Source organism: Anabrus simplex, chromosome 12, assembly GCF_040414725.1.
Source record: "Anabrus simplex isolate iqAnaSimp1 chromosome 12, ASM4041472v1, whole genome shotgun sequence".
Taxonomy (NCBI): Eukaryota; Metazoa; Arthropoda; class Insecta; order Orthoptera; family Tettigoniidae; genus Anabrus; species Anabrus simplex.
The window spans coordinates 28,798,908-28,812,612 of NC_090276.1; the positions used below are offsets into that span (position 1 = coordinate 28,798,908).

At 37.3% G+C, this 13,705-nt stretch overlaps 1 protein-coding gene across 1 annotated transcript in view; it reads left to right on the forward strand.

The window, feature by feature from the left end:
• Positions 1-1,813: 1,813 nt before the first annotated feature.
• LOC136884118 (toll-like receptor 2) overlaps positions 1,814-13,705 on the forward strand; it is a 29,856-nt gene continuing 17,964 nt past the window's right edge. Inside the window, exons 1-2 of the mRNA XM_068229795.1 lie at positions 1,814-1,844; positions 6,008-7,058. Of these exons, the coding sequence (XP_068085896.1) occupies positions 1,814-1,844; positions 6,008-7,058 (1,082 nt within the window). The remainder of the gene's footprint in view (positions 1,845-6,007; positions 7,059-13,705) is intronic.

The following is a 13,705-nucleotide window of genomic DNA, read 5'->3' on the forward strand; positions in this document are numbered from 1 at the left end:
AAGGGATAGAAGGAAAGAGGGCAAGAGGGAGGCCCCGAGCAAGATTGATGCAAGCCATTTCTTTCCTGTTTCAATTCTGACAATGGTTCAGAATAATAATAATGTTATTGTTTTTACGTCCCACTAACTACTTCTGATGGTTTTCGGAGATGTCCTGCAGGAGTTCTTTTACGTGCCCATAAACCTACCGACATGATGCTGACATATTCAAGCACCTTCAAGTACTACCAGACTTAGTCAAGATTGGACTTGCTAAGTTTGAGTCAGAAGGCCAGCGCCTCAACCGTCTGGGCCACTCAGCCCAGCTGGGTTCAACATCCACAATACAGCAGCTCTGACATGGGAAACTTAAAATTAGGAAAATTACTCCATGATGGCCACCAATCGTGTGAGAGATGATGGCGTCGGAAGAAAGAAAAAGTAGGAATTGTACATTATTAAATTAGCTAAAACAGACTGCTTATGGATAGGGTTCAAGATGCTGATCTCATCGGTGTTCATGCCACCTTTACTTGTATAGGTGACCATATACATATTCTTTCCTCTGTAAAATCACGGCGTCTCAAATAACGCTGAAAGTTGAGCCTATTAGTGGGCATCGATTCGTGCCAAGATAGAGCGCAGAGTGATATTTTGACACACAATCCCATAGAATAGTGCATGCTGCGAGTGCAGATGCTAAGTAGCCACGTGCCATGACATACCATGCGCTGAGTGTTGTTTATGTTAATGTGTGCTATGAAGTTGAAGAATGGCTGACATTCGTCATGCTAACTGAATTTCCTGTTTCAACTCGACAATGGTTCAGCATAATGTTATTTATTATTATAATTTATTATAGGTCTCATCCGGCTTTGCGGGCCGGTACTGTGGTGTAGGGGTAGCATGCCTGCCTCTTACCTAGAGGCTCCGGGTTCAATTCCTGCCCAGGTCGGGGATTTTTACCTTGATCTGAGGGCTGGTTTGAGGTCCACTGAGCCTACGTGATTACAGTTGAGGAGATATCTGATGGTGAGATGTCTACTCTGGTCTAGAGAGCCAAGAATTTAGGCTGTGAGGAATCGTCGTGCTGACTATTCGACACTTGTAATCTGCAGGCTTTCGGGCTGAGCAGCTTTCGCTTGGTAGGCCAAGGCCCTTCGGGATTGTTGTGCCATGGGGTTTGTTTTTATCTGGCTTTGCGGAAGGTGAAATCAAAAGAATGTGTGAATAGAAATCGAAAGAATATAGCATATATGATGCTCTTGTTTAGTTTTACCATAAATTGACCCAAACATTGATTGTGACCATTTCAGGAAAGAGCTTAATAAATGCAAGAAGTTTCAAAAAAGTGGTTCTTCTAGTGAAGACCAGTATGTAACAAGGATGTGATATTTCGATGTATTATTGTTTACTTGAGAACATGAAACTCCTTCAGACAGTATTGACAGTCTGATGAAAAGTCTCCGAAATATCATCCATATCATGAGTCAGCACACTTGTTTCAACTCTACATGCACAAAATACTGCAGTTGCCAGAGGAATGACTTAGTCACATTGAAAATTTGTGCATGACAACTTGCCAGTCTAGATGACATGCCAATGCCAGTTTTCATCCATTCATTCGCGGACTTTCCCTCGGAAATGGAACGCGCTGTGGTCTCTCTCTCTAGTCCTTCCACTCATGACTGAGTATCGTGACCCAAGGACTTTGTTGTTTCTTTTACAAGCTGATGCCATTCTGTACAAACTTGCGTTTTCCAGATAGTAATTCTCCATGGTAAGTCCATGATCTCTCTTAATTGATCAACCTATCTTTTTGCAACCCATCCTCATGACCGTGGTATCATGTGCTAAATTCCCTGGTGAGTTATTTACTGTGTTCGGGATAAGACAGATTTTTTCACGTGCCGTTCTTTTGCGTGTGCTAACCATGTTGTTTCAACACGCCGCGATTTTACAGAGGAAAAAGTGTACGTATGGCCACCATATAGGGAATTATATAGAGAGTTATACAGTACCAAATAACTTCCTAGAATTTATATATCTTAACCGAGTGAGTTGGCTGTGTGGTTAGGGCCACACAGCTGTGAGCTTGCATTCAGGAGATAGTAGGTTCAAATTCCACCATCGGCAGCCTGAAGATGGTTTTCCATGCTTTCTCATTTTCACACCAGGCAAATGCTGGGGCTGTACTTTAATTAACGCCATGGCTGCTACCTTCCTGATCCTTGACCTTTCCCATCTTTCAGTCACTGAAAACCTTTGATGTGTTAGTGAGTAGCCTGCCTCTTACCTGGAGGCCCCGGGTTTGATTCCCGCCTTCTTATACATGTTACCTGTACTTAAGATTGACAATTAAATTCTTTTATGACCTGTAAAACATTGCTTTCATATGTTTTGTGGTCTTTTAAACATTTTTAAATAACTTCAATGCACACTACTATTTTGTAAATTGTGTTTTTTGTAGCTGAAGTAGGCCATAGACCAAAACATGTACTGCGTTTATATAACTCATCTTTAATTAGAATTAAATTGTTAAAGTACTGAATAGGTGGGAAGGGAATAATGTTCCATTTAAGGTGACACTCCAGAGATAAAAAGATATTTTTACCTAATGCATGGATTTTCAAGAAACTTTTGTGGGAATATCACCTACATAAAAATAGAAATATCATGAACATTTCTTTCATATACAATTAATAGTTTTCCAAAATTTTTTTTTTGAAATTTTTAATTCAATTTCTTCATGAAATTTAATTAACATGTTAATGTTAATTCATAATTTGGTAGATAATACTTCTTTTAAAAGCACTATGTATCGATTTTCCTGTACATAATTTATATAAGGAGATATACCATACTAAAATTTGTGTAATTTTTACGTTGTGAAATTTTGGACTTAAAAATCCCTACTACTTGAAAAAATTCTGCAATCAAAAATTCCATACACAGGTTTCATAATATAGCTGTGATACATATACAAATTTTGTTACATTTGGCAGAATATTATGGGAGAAAAATGGGATTTAACTGTAAAATTACAATTGGCAAACAAAGCATTATTACACTGATAAATTGTTTTAATTCAGTGGAATAACTTTGTGACAAGAAGAAAAAACTCAATCCTTTCAATTTCAGTCAAAAAATTTCACCAAAATGACCAAAAGATTGATTTTTATCTCTGGAGTGTTGCCTTAAGGAATAAAAAGATATATATTTTTCAACATCTTTACGGTCTCACTGAACCACGTTTATTTAGGTTTCCAAACATGTTCACATATTCTCGTCCACATGTTCTTCATTCCCTTAAATATGAGCATTTCTTTTGTACTCTGACCAGGGAAGTCATATCGCTGGTTTGACTTCATCTTCAGGTACCCTCCAATCCTGGATTTTTGTTTAAGGATCTGTCTATCTGGGACATTTTGTTCCGTTATTCCGCTCAGCCTCAAATTATTAGCCACTGCTTGGTGCCATCTGGGTTTACCTTTGAGATTCCAAACTTGTGTTAGGATCTGTTTCGTCAGCCTGGTGTCATATGGAACACATGACCGAAGAAAGTCAGCCTCCTTTTCCTGATAACGTCCCTTACTTTGCCCACCTTGTTATGCATTTCTTCATTTTTTCTCAGCTTCTATGTTCGTTCCTCTTTAATGTGTCTTAAGATCTTTCTCCCTATCCTTAGTTCTAGTTTCTCCAGTTCTTGTTTTGAGGTTTTATTTCTCAAGCTCAGTGTTTCTGATGTATATAAAACTTCTGGCCTTACAAGTGTCTGGTAGTGTAGTGTCAAGTCTTAACTCCCAATGATAGTGCTTTCTTATTGTATGTCTCAAGAGTCTTCATGTAGGCTGCCTTCATTTTCATTAATGTTGCCCCCACACCCTGTATTTCATTGTTCTTCATATCTAGCCACTCTCCTAAATATTTGAAAACTTAAACATATTGTTTATCAATAAAGTTTTCAAACGCTTCAAGCAGGGAATGTTTCTCCCACCCAGAGAAGAATAAATTGGGAGACTTAAAATGCAGATATTTTAATAATGTGAATGGAGGTGAAGCTCAATTATTTGGGGAGGGAAGAAGCTCAAATTTCCTATCGCCACCCCTGCTCCCAGTTAATGCCACAAAATTGGGAGTTAAAAAAATTCTAATGCTCAACTCTGATAGTAAAATCCCAATAATAATATGACCTCAGCTACCGTGTGCAAGTATTCTAATTTGATGCCATCTGGCTGCTTGCTCATCAATTTTGACATTCTGTTTTACTCTAGGTTTATTAGATGGCTTCCCCCTGTGGGTGGGGGCGGTAGAATAACACCCACGGTATCCCCTGCCTGCCGTAAGAGGCGACTAAAAGGTGCCCCAGGGGCTCTGAACTTTGGAGCGTGAGTTGGCAACCACGGGGCCCTTAGCTGAGTCCTGGCATTGCTTCCACTTACTTGTGCCAGGCTCCTCACTTTCATCTATCCTATCCGACCTTTCTTTGTCAACTCTTGTTCTTTTCTGAACCCAACAGTATTACGTATGGAGGCCTAGGGAGTCTTTCATTTTCACACCCTTTGTGGCCCTTGTCTTCCTGTGGCCAATACCTTCATTTTTCGAAGTGTCGGACCTCTTCCATTTTTTCCCTCTGATTAGTGTTATATGGAGGATGGTTGCCCAGTTGTACTTCCTCTTAAAACAATAATCACCACCACTATTAGATGGCACAGTAAATCGAATCTCTCTTGGGTGTCTATGGTCGATTTTTAATTAATTTTGTTGGGTAAACACCAAATGTGTTACCAGAGATCTTTTATATGGCATCATCATGCAACATGAAGTGTCAAATGGACTTTTTCTCTACCTTCAAAAATCCAACTACCTTTGCTGGGTTTGAACATACTATCTTAGGATCCGAAGGCCAATGCTACCACTGATCGACAGAGAAGCTATATTCTGTTGCAAATGGAGCATTAACATTAAATGTTGTTATGGACATCTGACACTATTAACTCTTAGAGGGCGGAATTTAATATATTAAATGGTCAGAGATCCAGCGTTATCAGCACAAGTAGTAATTAACCGAGCTCGATAACTGCAGTTGCTTAATTGCGGCCAGTATCCAGTATTCGGGAGATAGTAGGTTCGAACCCCACTGTCGGCAGCCCTGAAAATGGTTTTCCGTGGTTTCCCATTTTCACACCAGGCCAATGCTGGGGCTGTACCTTAATTAAGGCCACGGCCGCTTCCTTTCCACTCCCAGCCCTTCCCTGTCCCATCGTCGCCATAAGACCTATCTGTGTCGGGGCGACGTAAAGCAACTAGCAAAGAAAAAAAGAAGTAGTAATTAAAAAACTCAATAGATGGCAGCAAACAACACTTTTAGGTCTAGCTGAAAGGGTAAACCTCGAATAGAGTTGCATTATCTCTCTGTTAGCTTTTTACAAGCTGTGAGATACTATCACGTTCAGTCAAGTGTGTGTAACGAGTTTTGAGACCGGCTTTTTGCGGTTTACATAACTATTTTGCAACATGGTTAGTAAGAAGAGGGTCAGTGAGCAATAGATTGCTTCAATTTTGGACTTCATGGATATAAATAGATTTTTCATTTGAAGAGTCCGAACAGGGAAATTAAAGTAGTGAGTCTTCTCAGTGCAAGAGTGACTCAAGTGCCCCGGAGAAGGAAACAGCTGTCGAAAGGACTGACGTTAGTAATTAAGACCCAGGAATTTCAAGTACCATTCTGATATAATATTAATCAGGGACCAATTTTATATTCATATTTTGACATGCCAGCCGAGCCTACAGAGTAATTTTCACTATTTTTTGATACAGAAATTTTGACATAATTAACCACAAAACAGTAATTCAGGGAAAAAATTGAAAGACTGTCAGATAATCTGATGATCGGTTAATCATTGGGATTCTACTGTAGTTATTTTTTAATGTACTGTATGTATGTCCTGGTGACATGAAATAAATCAAATAATAAAATTACTTCTCATGATAATTAGTAAGTGTAGGCTTGCTTTTCTTTTTTCAGAGACCTTTTATGCAACCCCAAACTTGAAGCACTTGAATCTGGCTGATAACTTGCTGGAGAGAATTCCTTTGAGTATTTCAACTTTGGTTCATCTTGAAACATTGGATCTTTCTCGCAATCCACTCATAACTCAAGAACCAAGCTTCACTCTCCCTTTACATCAGTTAGAACACCTTCATATTCTCCAGCTCTCCCATATACCACTAAATAACTTGGATTTACTGCGACCATTTCTCTTTTCAACTGGCGTGAGCCTTTCAGAACTTTATATTGCTAACTGCAACGTATCAGTAATAGCTGATACTGAAATCAGCATACTGGAACATCAGACAAGCCTTAAAGTGCTAGACATGTCAAATAATCAACTGAAACATATTCCACATAATTTTGTACAGTCTGTGAAAAAATTAACGATACTGAATTTATCATCAAATCACTTGTATGAAAGTCCACAGTTAATTTTGGATTCAAACCTAACGACACTTGACTTATCCTACAATAACTTAACAGTGCCAGTGAATATCACTCATCTGGGGAAAGTGAAACTCCTCAACCTCTCAAGAAACAAAATATCAACTTGGAGCAACTTGGCAACATCCTTAAGTACAAAAGTAAAGTGCTTAAATATATCATACAATTTCATTGAAGTTGTTAATAAAGATATGATTGACTTCTTTAAAACAATGCAGTGTGTGGATTTAGGAGGTAATCCTTTAAATTGTCAAATCTGTGGTATTCTTAAACTCAGAGACTGGTATCAACATGAAGAAACTACAAGAGTGCTTAGCTTCAACACAAGTGAAAGTCCATCTTGCAGTGTAAAGATGAAGGTCAAAGATGTTGGTCTGCAATATTACTACTGTGCAGATGAGGCAGTAGCTGTAGCTGTACTACAGATTGCAATGGTGTTCTCTATGGTCATCCTTGCTGGCGTTCTCATGTGGGGTTATAAGTTCGAGGTCTCTTACTTTGCTCACCTCCTGGAAGTGAAATGTGATTGGCTCACAAGACAGTCCAGTACATTTCAGTTTGATGCTTTTATCTGTTACAGGTAATTTTTTTCTCTGCACTACACATTATTGAAATTTTAAACCATTATCAATCAATGAGTCTTGAGCAAATAGGTTACAAAAATAATAGCAGAATCTCCCTCGAAAATGCACAACATTCCAACAAGACAGCACGAGGAACACTATCCAGTGGCTCACTTACAGCTCTCGCCAGGTCCTGTTGACGGCTATGATTATAATACCTGAACCAGAGATCTCAAAATTTCACCAGTATACGAAAACTTATTGCTTTTAAGTTTTACAGGAATTATGGACCAGGTTTTCAATTTTGGAATGTTTAATATGGGGTTATAACATTTTATTAGTCACAAGACACCAGGTGTATGCATAAGTCTTTTCCGGTTTCACTGAGAGATGGTGCCAGCGAACAGTACACAGTATATGAATTTGACACATATGTCAGTTTGTTCGTCTGACATTAACCTACCAACACACACAAGTTGAGTCCACCAAACACTACCATCTGTGTTGTATTATTCAGTGATCATGTCTACGTTTTTACCTGAAAAAGAACATTTGCGGCATGCATTGCTTTCTTATTTAATCGAAATAAAAAAGCTGTGGAAAGTCATCATTTGCTGGTAGAAACATATGGTCAACATGCTCCATTGATTAGGACATGTGAAACAATTTAAACGTTGGTGATTTCAATCTGAAATACAGTGCTTTTTGTTTGGTGGGACCAGAACGGTGTTGTGTATTATGAACTCTTGAAGCCCGGCGAAACTGTTAATGCACAACGCTGTCGCCAACAAATGATTAATTTAAATCACGCATTGATCGAAAGACGACTGAAATGGGCCAGGGCAAAGTGATTTTGTTATACGACAATGCACCGTCTCACACAGCAAAACCAGTGAAAGACACCTTGAAATCACTTGGATGGGATATTCTTCCGCACCCGCCGCATTGCCCCGACCTGGTGCCATCTGACTATCACCTCTTCACATCAATGGGGCACGCGCTCGCAGAGCAGCACTTCAGCAATTTCGAGGATGTTGGAAAATGGCTGAACGAATGGTTTACCAAAAAAGACAAGCAGTTTTTCTGGCATGGTATTCATAACTTACCTGAAAGATGGGTGATGTGTGTAGAGGCCGATGGCCAATATTTTGAATAAACAAAAAAATGAATATCCCTTGAAAATTACGTGGTTTCTTTACCACAAAAACTGGCAAAAACTTATGCATACACTTGGTTTATACATTCACTAATAACTTGAGTACTGCAAGTATGTTATATTCTGTAAATTAAAGTTTGGACATGAAAAATTACTGTAACAATTTACATACAAAACATGTTCCGTGATTTAAGCCATTTTTTAAGACACCTCATGATTATTGATGGTTATGAATTTCATGTTTTTGGTCCGTATTGAACAATATATAAGTAATAATAATAATAACTTAAATGTTTCCACCTTTTCAATACAATATATTCACAAGATTACAAAATTATACGGTACTAGTTTCGACCCATCTAGGGGTCATCATCAGCCGTATTGGAGCAAAGATCATTTGTGGCGAAATCCTAAGACAATATTATTTTAAAGAATAACAAGTGAAATGAGATGTTATGGTAATAGTTAATAATACAAGGAATATACATAATAAGAGGTTTTTAACAAAGAATAAAGTATAAATGGGGTGTTGTAAAAATTATAATCATGGAAATCAGTAAGTTCTTGTATTGAAATGAAATATGGCTTAGGAAGAGGGCTTAAGGTGGGGCTGAAGGGTGCGGGAGAAAGTGTAATTGTCTTGGAAAAGTACCTTTGATTAAATTTAGGATTGAGTTTAGGTTGGCTGCATTATTGTTTCTGAGGAAAGTGATAAATAGATCGAAGAGTATGTTGGGTTTCTCTGAGATTTCATTGAGATTGTGACTGGCATTAAAGTATTGGTCTAGGTGTATGTAGTAATTTTCCATTATGTTCAGTAAAGGGCCCTTGTTTGCTAATACGAGGATGTCCATGTCTTGTTCAATATTGGTGAAATTATGGTTATAATCTTGCATGTGTTGGCCGATGGCTGAAAACTTGTTGTATTTTATTGCGTTAGTGTGCTCGTGGTATCTGATAATGAAGTTTCTCCCGGTTTGTCCGATGTAGGTTTTTTTACAGGTGGTACATTTGATCCTATAAACTCCTGATTTTAAAAAACTGCTGGTCTTGTTGATGTGTGAAGTATTGTATAAAACATTCATGTTCTTATTGTTGGTTTTGAAGGCTATTTTAACGCCTTGTTTCTTAAAGATGTTGGTTAACTTGTAGATATCATTGTTGAACGTGAAGGTGGAAAATGTTAGAGGTTTGGTTATTTCTTTTTTGAGGGTAGTTTTTGGGCGATGTTTGTGTTTATTGATTATCCTTTCTATAAAATGAATGCTGAAGCCGTTGAATTTTGCGATTCCGCGGATTGTGTTGAGTTCGTTTTTTAGATCTTTATTGGACATAGGTATGCTGAAGGCTCGGTGAACTAGGCTGTTGTATGTGGCTCGTTTGTGGGACTGGGGGTGCACTGAATCTTGGCGAATGGTGGAGGCTGTTTGAGTGGGTTTTCTGAAAATTTTATAACTGAAAGAATCTGAGTTTCTAGTGATGGTTAAATCTAGAAAGTTGATTTTTTGATTTGATTCGGATTCTAGTGTGAATTTGATATGAGGATCAATATTGTTGAGTCTTAAGAGGGTGGTGGGTGCGTTAATTGATTTCTCATTCATAATTACAAAGACATCGTCGACATATCTGGCCCAAAAGAGAATGTTTTCGAATTCGTTGTCAATTTTGGTGTATTCGAGGAAGTCCAGGTATATTTCTGCTAAGATACCTGAGGCCGGTGACCCCATTGCCAAACCATTTTGTTGATATATGATATTGTCAAAAGTGAAGAAGTTATTGTCGATGATAAGTTTTAATATTGCGATAAAGTCTTGTATCTCTAGTTTGCTTAAGTGGCTGTTTTTGTTTAAATTGTTTATAATTATCGGAATTAATTTTGATACTTGTATGCTTGGGTACATGTTTACAATATCGAAAGAGTGGATGGAGTGATCCGGTTGCAAATTGAACTTGTTTAGTTTTTCTACTAGCTCAGATGTGTTTTTAATAGACTTTTTGGATAAGAATTGATAATTTTTTCTTAAGAAACATTGGATGAATTGTGATATTCTGTATAAGGGGCTCGGTCTATAGTTGATAATTGGCCGGATGGGAATTCCGGTTTTGTGAATTTTGGGAAGAGCTTTAGCAGTGGGGAGTCCTGGGTTCATATGTATGAGTTTGGATTTTTCCTGTTCGGTAAATAAAAATGAAGTGTTTTTAAGAGTTTGTTTAAGTAGTTTTTGAATTTTTTGGGTGGGGTCTTTTTTGATTATGGAAAATGAGCTGTCTGTGAAAAAGTTTTTTGTTTTTTCAATATATACTTTTTTATCCATGATAACTGTTGCATTGCCTTTGTCAGCTTTGGTTATGATGAGTTCGTTGTCTTTAATTTTCTTCTTGAGGGCGTATATGCGCTTTTGTTCAGCAATTTTTTCTTTATTATTGAGGTTATTTGCGGGGTTGGTTAAATTGTGGAGGATATCAGTCAGTTTCCTTTTAACATCGGTTCTAACCTCATTTTGCGTGTCTTCCGGTATTTTGCTGATGGCTAGTTCTGATTCTGTGATCATAGTAGCGGCTATGTTGAGGCTGTTCAAGTTTGGCCAGTTGTGTTTCGGTCCTTTGGATAAAGTTAAGTGTTCACTTTCACTTAAGGGCGTGTTAGATAGATTTACAACAGCTGGATGAAACTGCGTACGAACGAACGTGTTACTATTGGAGTTTCTAGTTTGTTGGTTATGTAGTTGGCAGTTTTTTAGCCTGTTGAGTTTATTCTCCAAATTTGACTGTTTTTTGGCTAGTTCGTAGAATAATTTGTTCTCTACTTCTTGATAGAATAGTGTCCATTGTGCGTTTGAAAGTAGTTTAGTCGCTGCGAGGTGAGTGTCGTATAATTTCTGATTCAAAAAATATTTCTTCCTGTACAAGAATTTTATTTCGTCTCTTAACCATATTTTGTTTGTTTTGTTTTGAGTTTTGATGGTTTGAGGTGAAGTCCGATGTTTCTTTTTATTGCTTCTTAGAAAATTAGGTGTCAAGTTAAGTGATATACATTGCTTTAGGAAATCGATGTCTTTGCGTAATTTGGCTATCTTTAATTTTAGGCCTAGATATTGAAAGGCTTTCTGTTTTGCCTGGTAAGCTACATCATTGATGGTTATGAATTTCATGTTTTTGGTCCGTATTGAACAATATATAAGTAATAATAATAATAACTTAAATGTTTCCACCTTTTCAATACAATATATTCACAAGATTACAAAATTATACGGTACTAGTTTCGACCCATCTAGGGGTCATCATCAGCCGTATTGGAGCAAAGATCATTTGTGGCGAAATCCTAAGACAATATTATTTTAAAGAATAACAAGTGAAATGAGATGTTATGGTAATAGTTAATAATACAAGGAATATACATAATAAGAGGTTTTTAACAAAGAATAAAGTATAAATGGGGTGTTGTAAAAATTATAATCATGGAAATCAGTAAGTTCTTGTATTGAAATGAAATATGGCTTAGGAAGAGGGCTTAAGGTGGGGCTGAAGGGTGCGGGAGAAAGTGTAATTGTCTTGGAAAAGTACCTTTGATTAAATTTAGGATTGAGTTTAGGTTGGCTGCATTATTGTTTCTGAGGAAAGTGATAAATAGATCGAAGAGTATGTTGGGTTTCTCTGAGATTTCATTGAGATTGTGACTGGCATTAAAGTATTGGTCTAGGTGTATGTAGTAATTTTCCATTATGTTCAGTAAAGGGCCCTTGTTTGCTAATACGAGGATGTCCATGTCTTGTTCAATATTGGTGAAATTATGGTTATAATCTTGCATGTGTTGGCCGATGGCTGAAAACTTGTTGTATTTTATTGCGTTAGTGTGCTCGTGGTATCTGATAATGAAGTTTCTCCCGGTTTGTCCGATGTAGGTTTTTTTACAGGTGGTACATTTGATCCTATAAACTCCTGATTTTAAAAAACTGCTGGTCTTGTTGATGTGTGAAGTATTGTATAAAACATTCATGTTCTTATTGTTGGTTTTGAAGGCTATTTTAACGCCTTGTTTCTTAAAGATGTTGGTTAACTTGTAGATATCATTGTTGAACGTGAAGGTGGAAAATGTTAGAGGTTTGGTTATTTCTTTTTTGAGGGTAGTTTTTGGGCGATGTTTGTGTTTATTGATTATCCTTTCTATAAAATGAATGCTGAAGCCGTTGAATTTTGCGATTCCGCGGATTGTGTTGAGTTCGTTTTTTAGATCTTTATTGGACATAGGTATGCTGAAGGCTCGGTGAACTAGGCTGTTGTATGTGGCTCGTTTGTGGGACTGGGGGTGCACTGAATCTTGGCGAATGGTGGAGGCTGTTTGAGTGGGTTTTCTGAAAATTTTATAACTGAAAGAATCTGAGTTTCTAGTGATGGTTAAATCTAGAAAGTTGATTTTTTGATTTGATTCGGATTCTAGTGTGAATTTGATATGAGGATCAATATTGTTGAGTCTTAAGAGGGTGGTGGGTGCGTTAATTGATTTCTCATTCATAATTACAAAGACATCGTCGACATATCTGGCCCAAAAGAGAATGTTTTCGAATTCGTTGTCAATTTTGGTGTATTCGAGGAAGTCCAGGTATATTTCTGCTAAGATACCTGAGGCCGGTGACCCCATTGCCAAACCATTTTGTTGATATATGATATTGTCAAAAGTGAAGAAGTTATTGTCGATGATAAGTTTTAATATTGCGATAAAGTCTTGTATCTCTAGTTTGCTTAAGTGGCTGTTTTTGTTTAAATTGTTTATAATTATCGGAATTAATTTTGATACTTGTATGCTTGGGTACATGTTTACAATATCGAAAGAGTGGATGGAGTGATCCGGTTGCAAATTGAACTTGTTTAGTTTTTCTACTAGCTCAGATGTGTTTTTAATAGACTTTTTGGATAAGAATTGATAATTTTTTCTTAAGAAACATTGGATGAATTGTGATATTCTGTATAAGGGGCTCGGTCTATAGTTGATAATTGGCCGGATGGGAATTCCGGTTTTGTGAATTTTGGGAAGAGCTTTAGCAGTGGGGAGTCCTGGGTTCATATGTATGAGTTTGGATTTTTCCTGTTCGGTAAATAAAAATGAAGTGTTTTTAAGAGTTTGTTTAAGTAGTTTTTGAATTTTTTGGGTGGGGTCTTTTTTGATTATGGAAAATGAGCTGTCTGTGAAAAAGTTTTTTGTTTTTTCAATATATACTTTTTTATCCATGATAACTGTTGCATTGCCTTTGTCAGCTTTGGTTATGATGAGTTCGTTGTCTTTAATTTTCTTCTTGAGGGCGTATATGCGCTTTTGTTCAGCAATTTTTTCTTTATTATTGAGGTTATTTGCGGGGTTGGTTAAATTGTGGAGGATATCAGTCAGTTTCCTTTTAACATCGGTTCTAACCTCATTTTGCGTGTCTTCCGGTATTTTGCTGATGGCTAGTTCTGATTCTGTGATCATAGTAGCGGCTATGTTGAGGCTGTTCAAGTTTGGCCAGTTGTGTT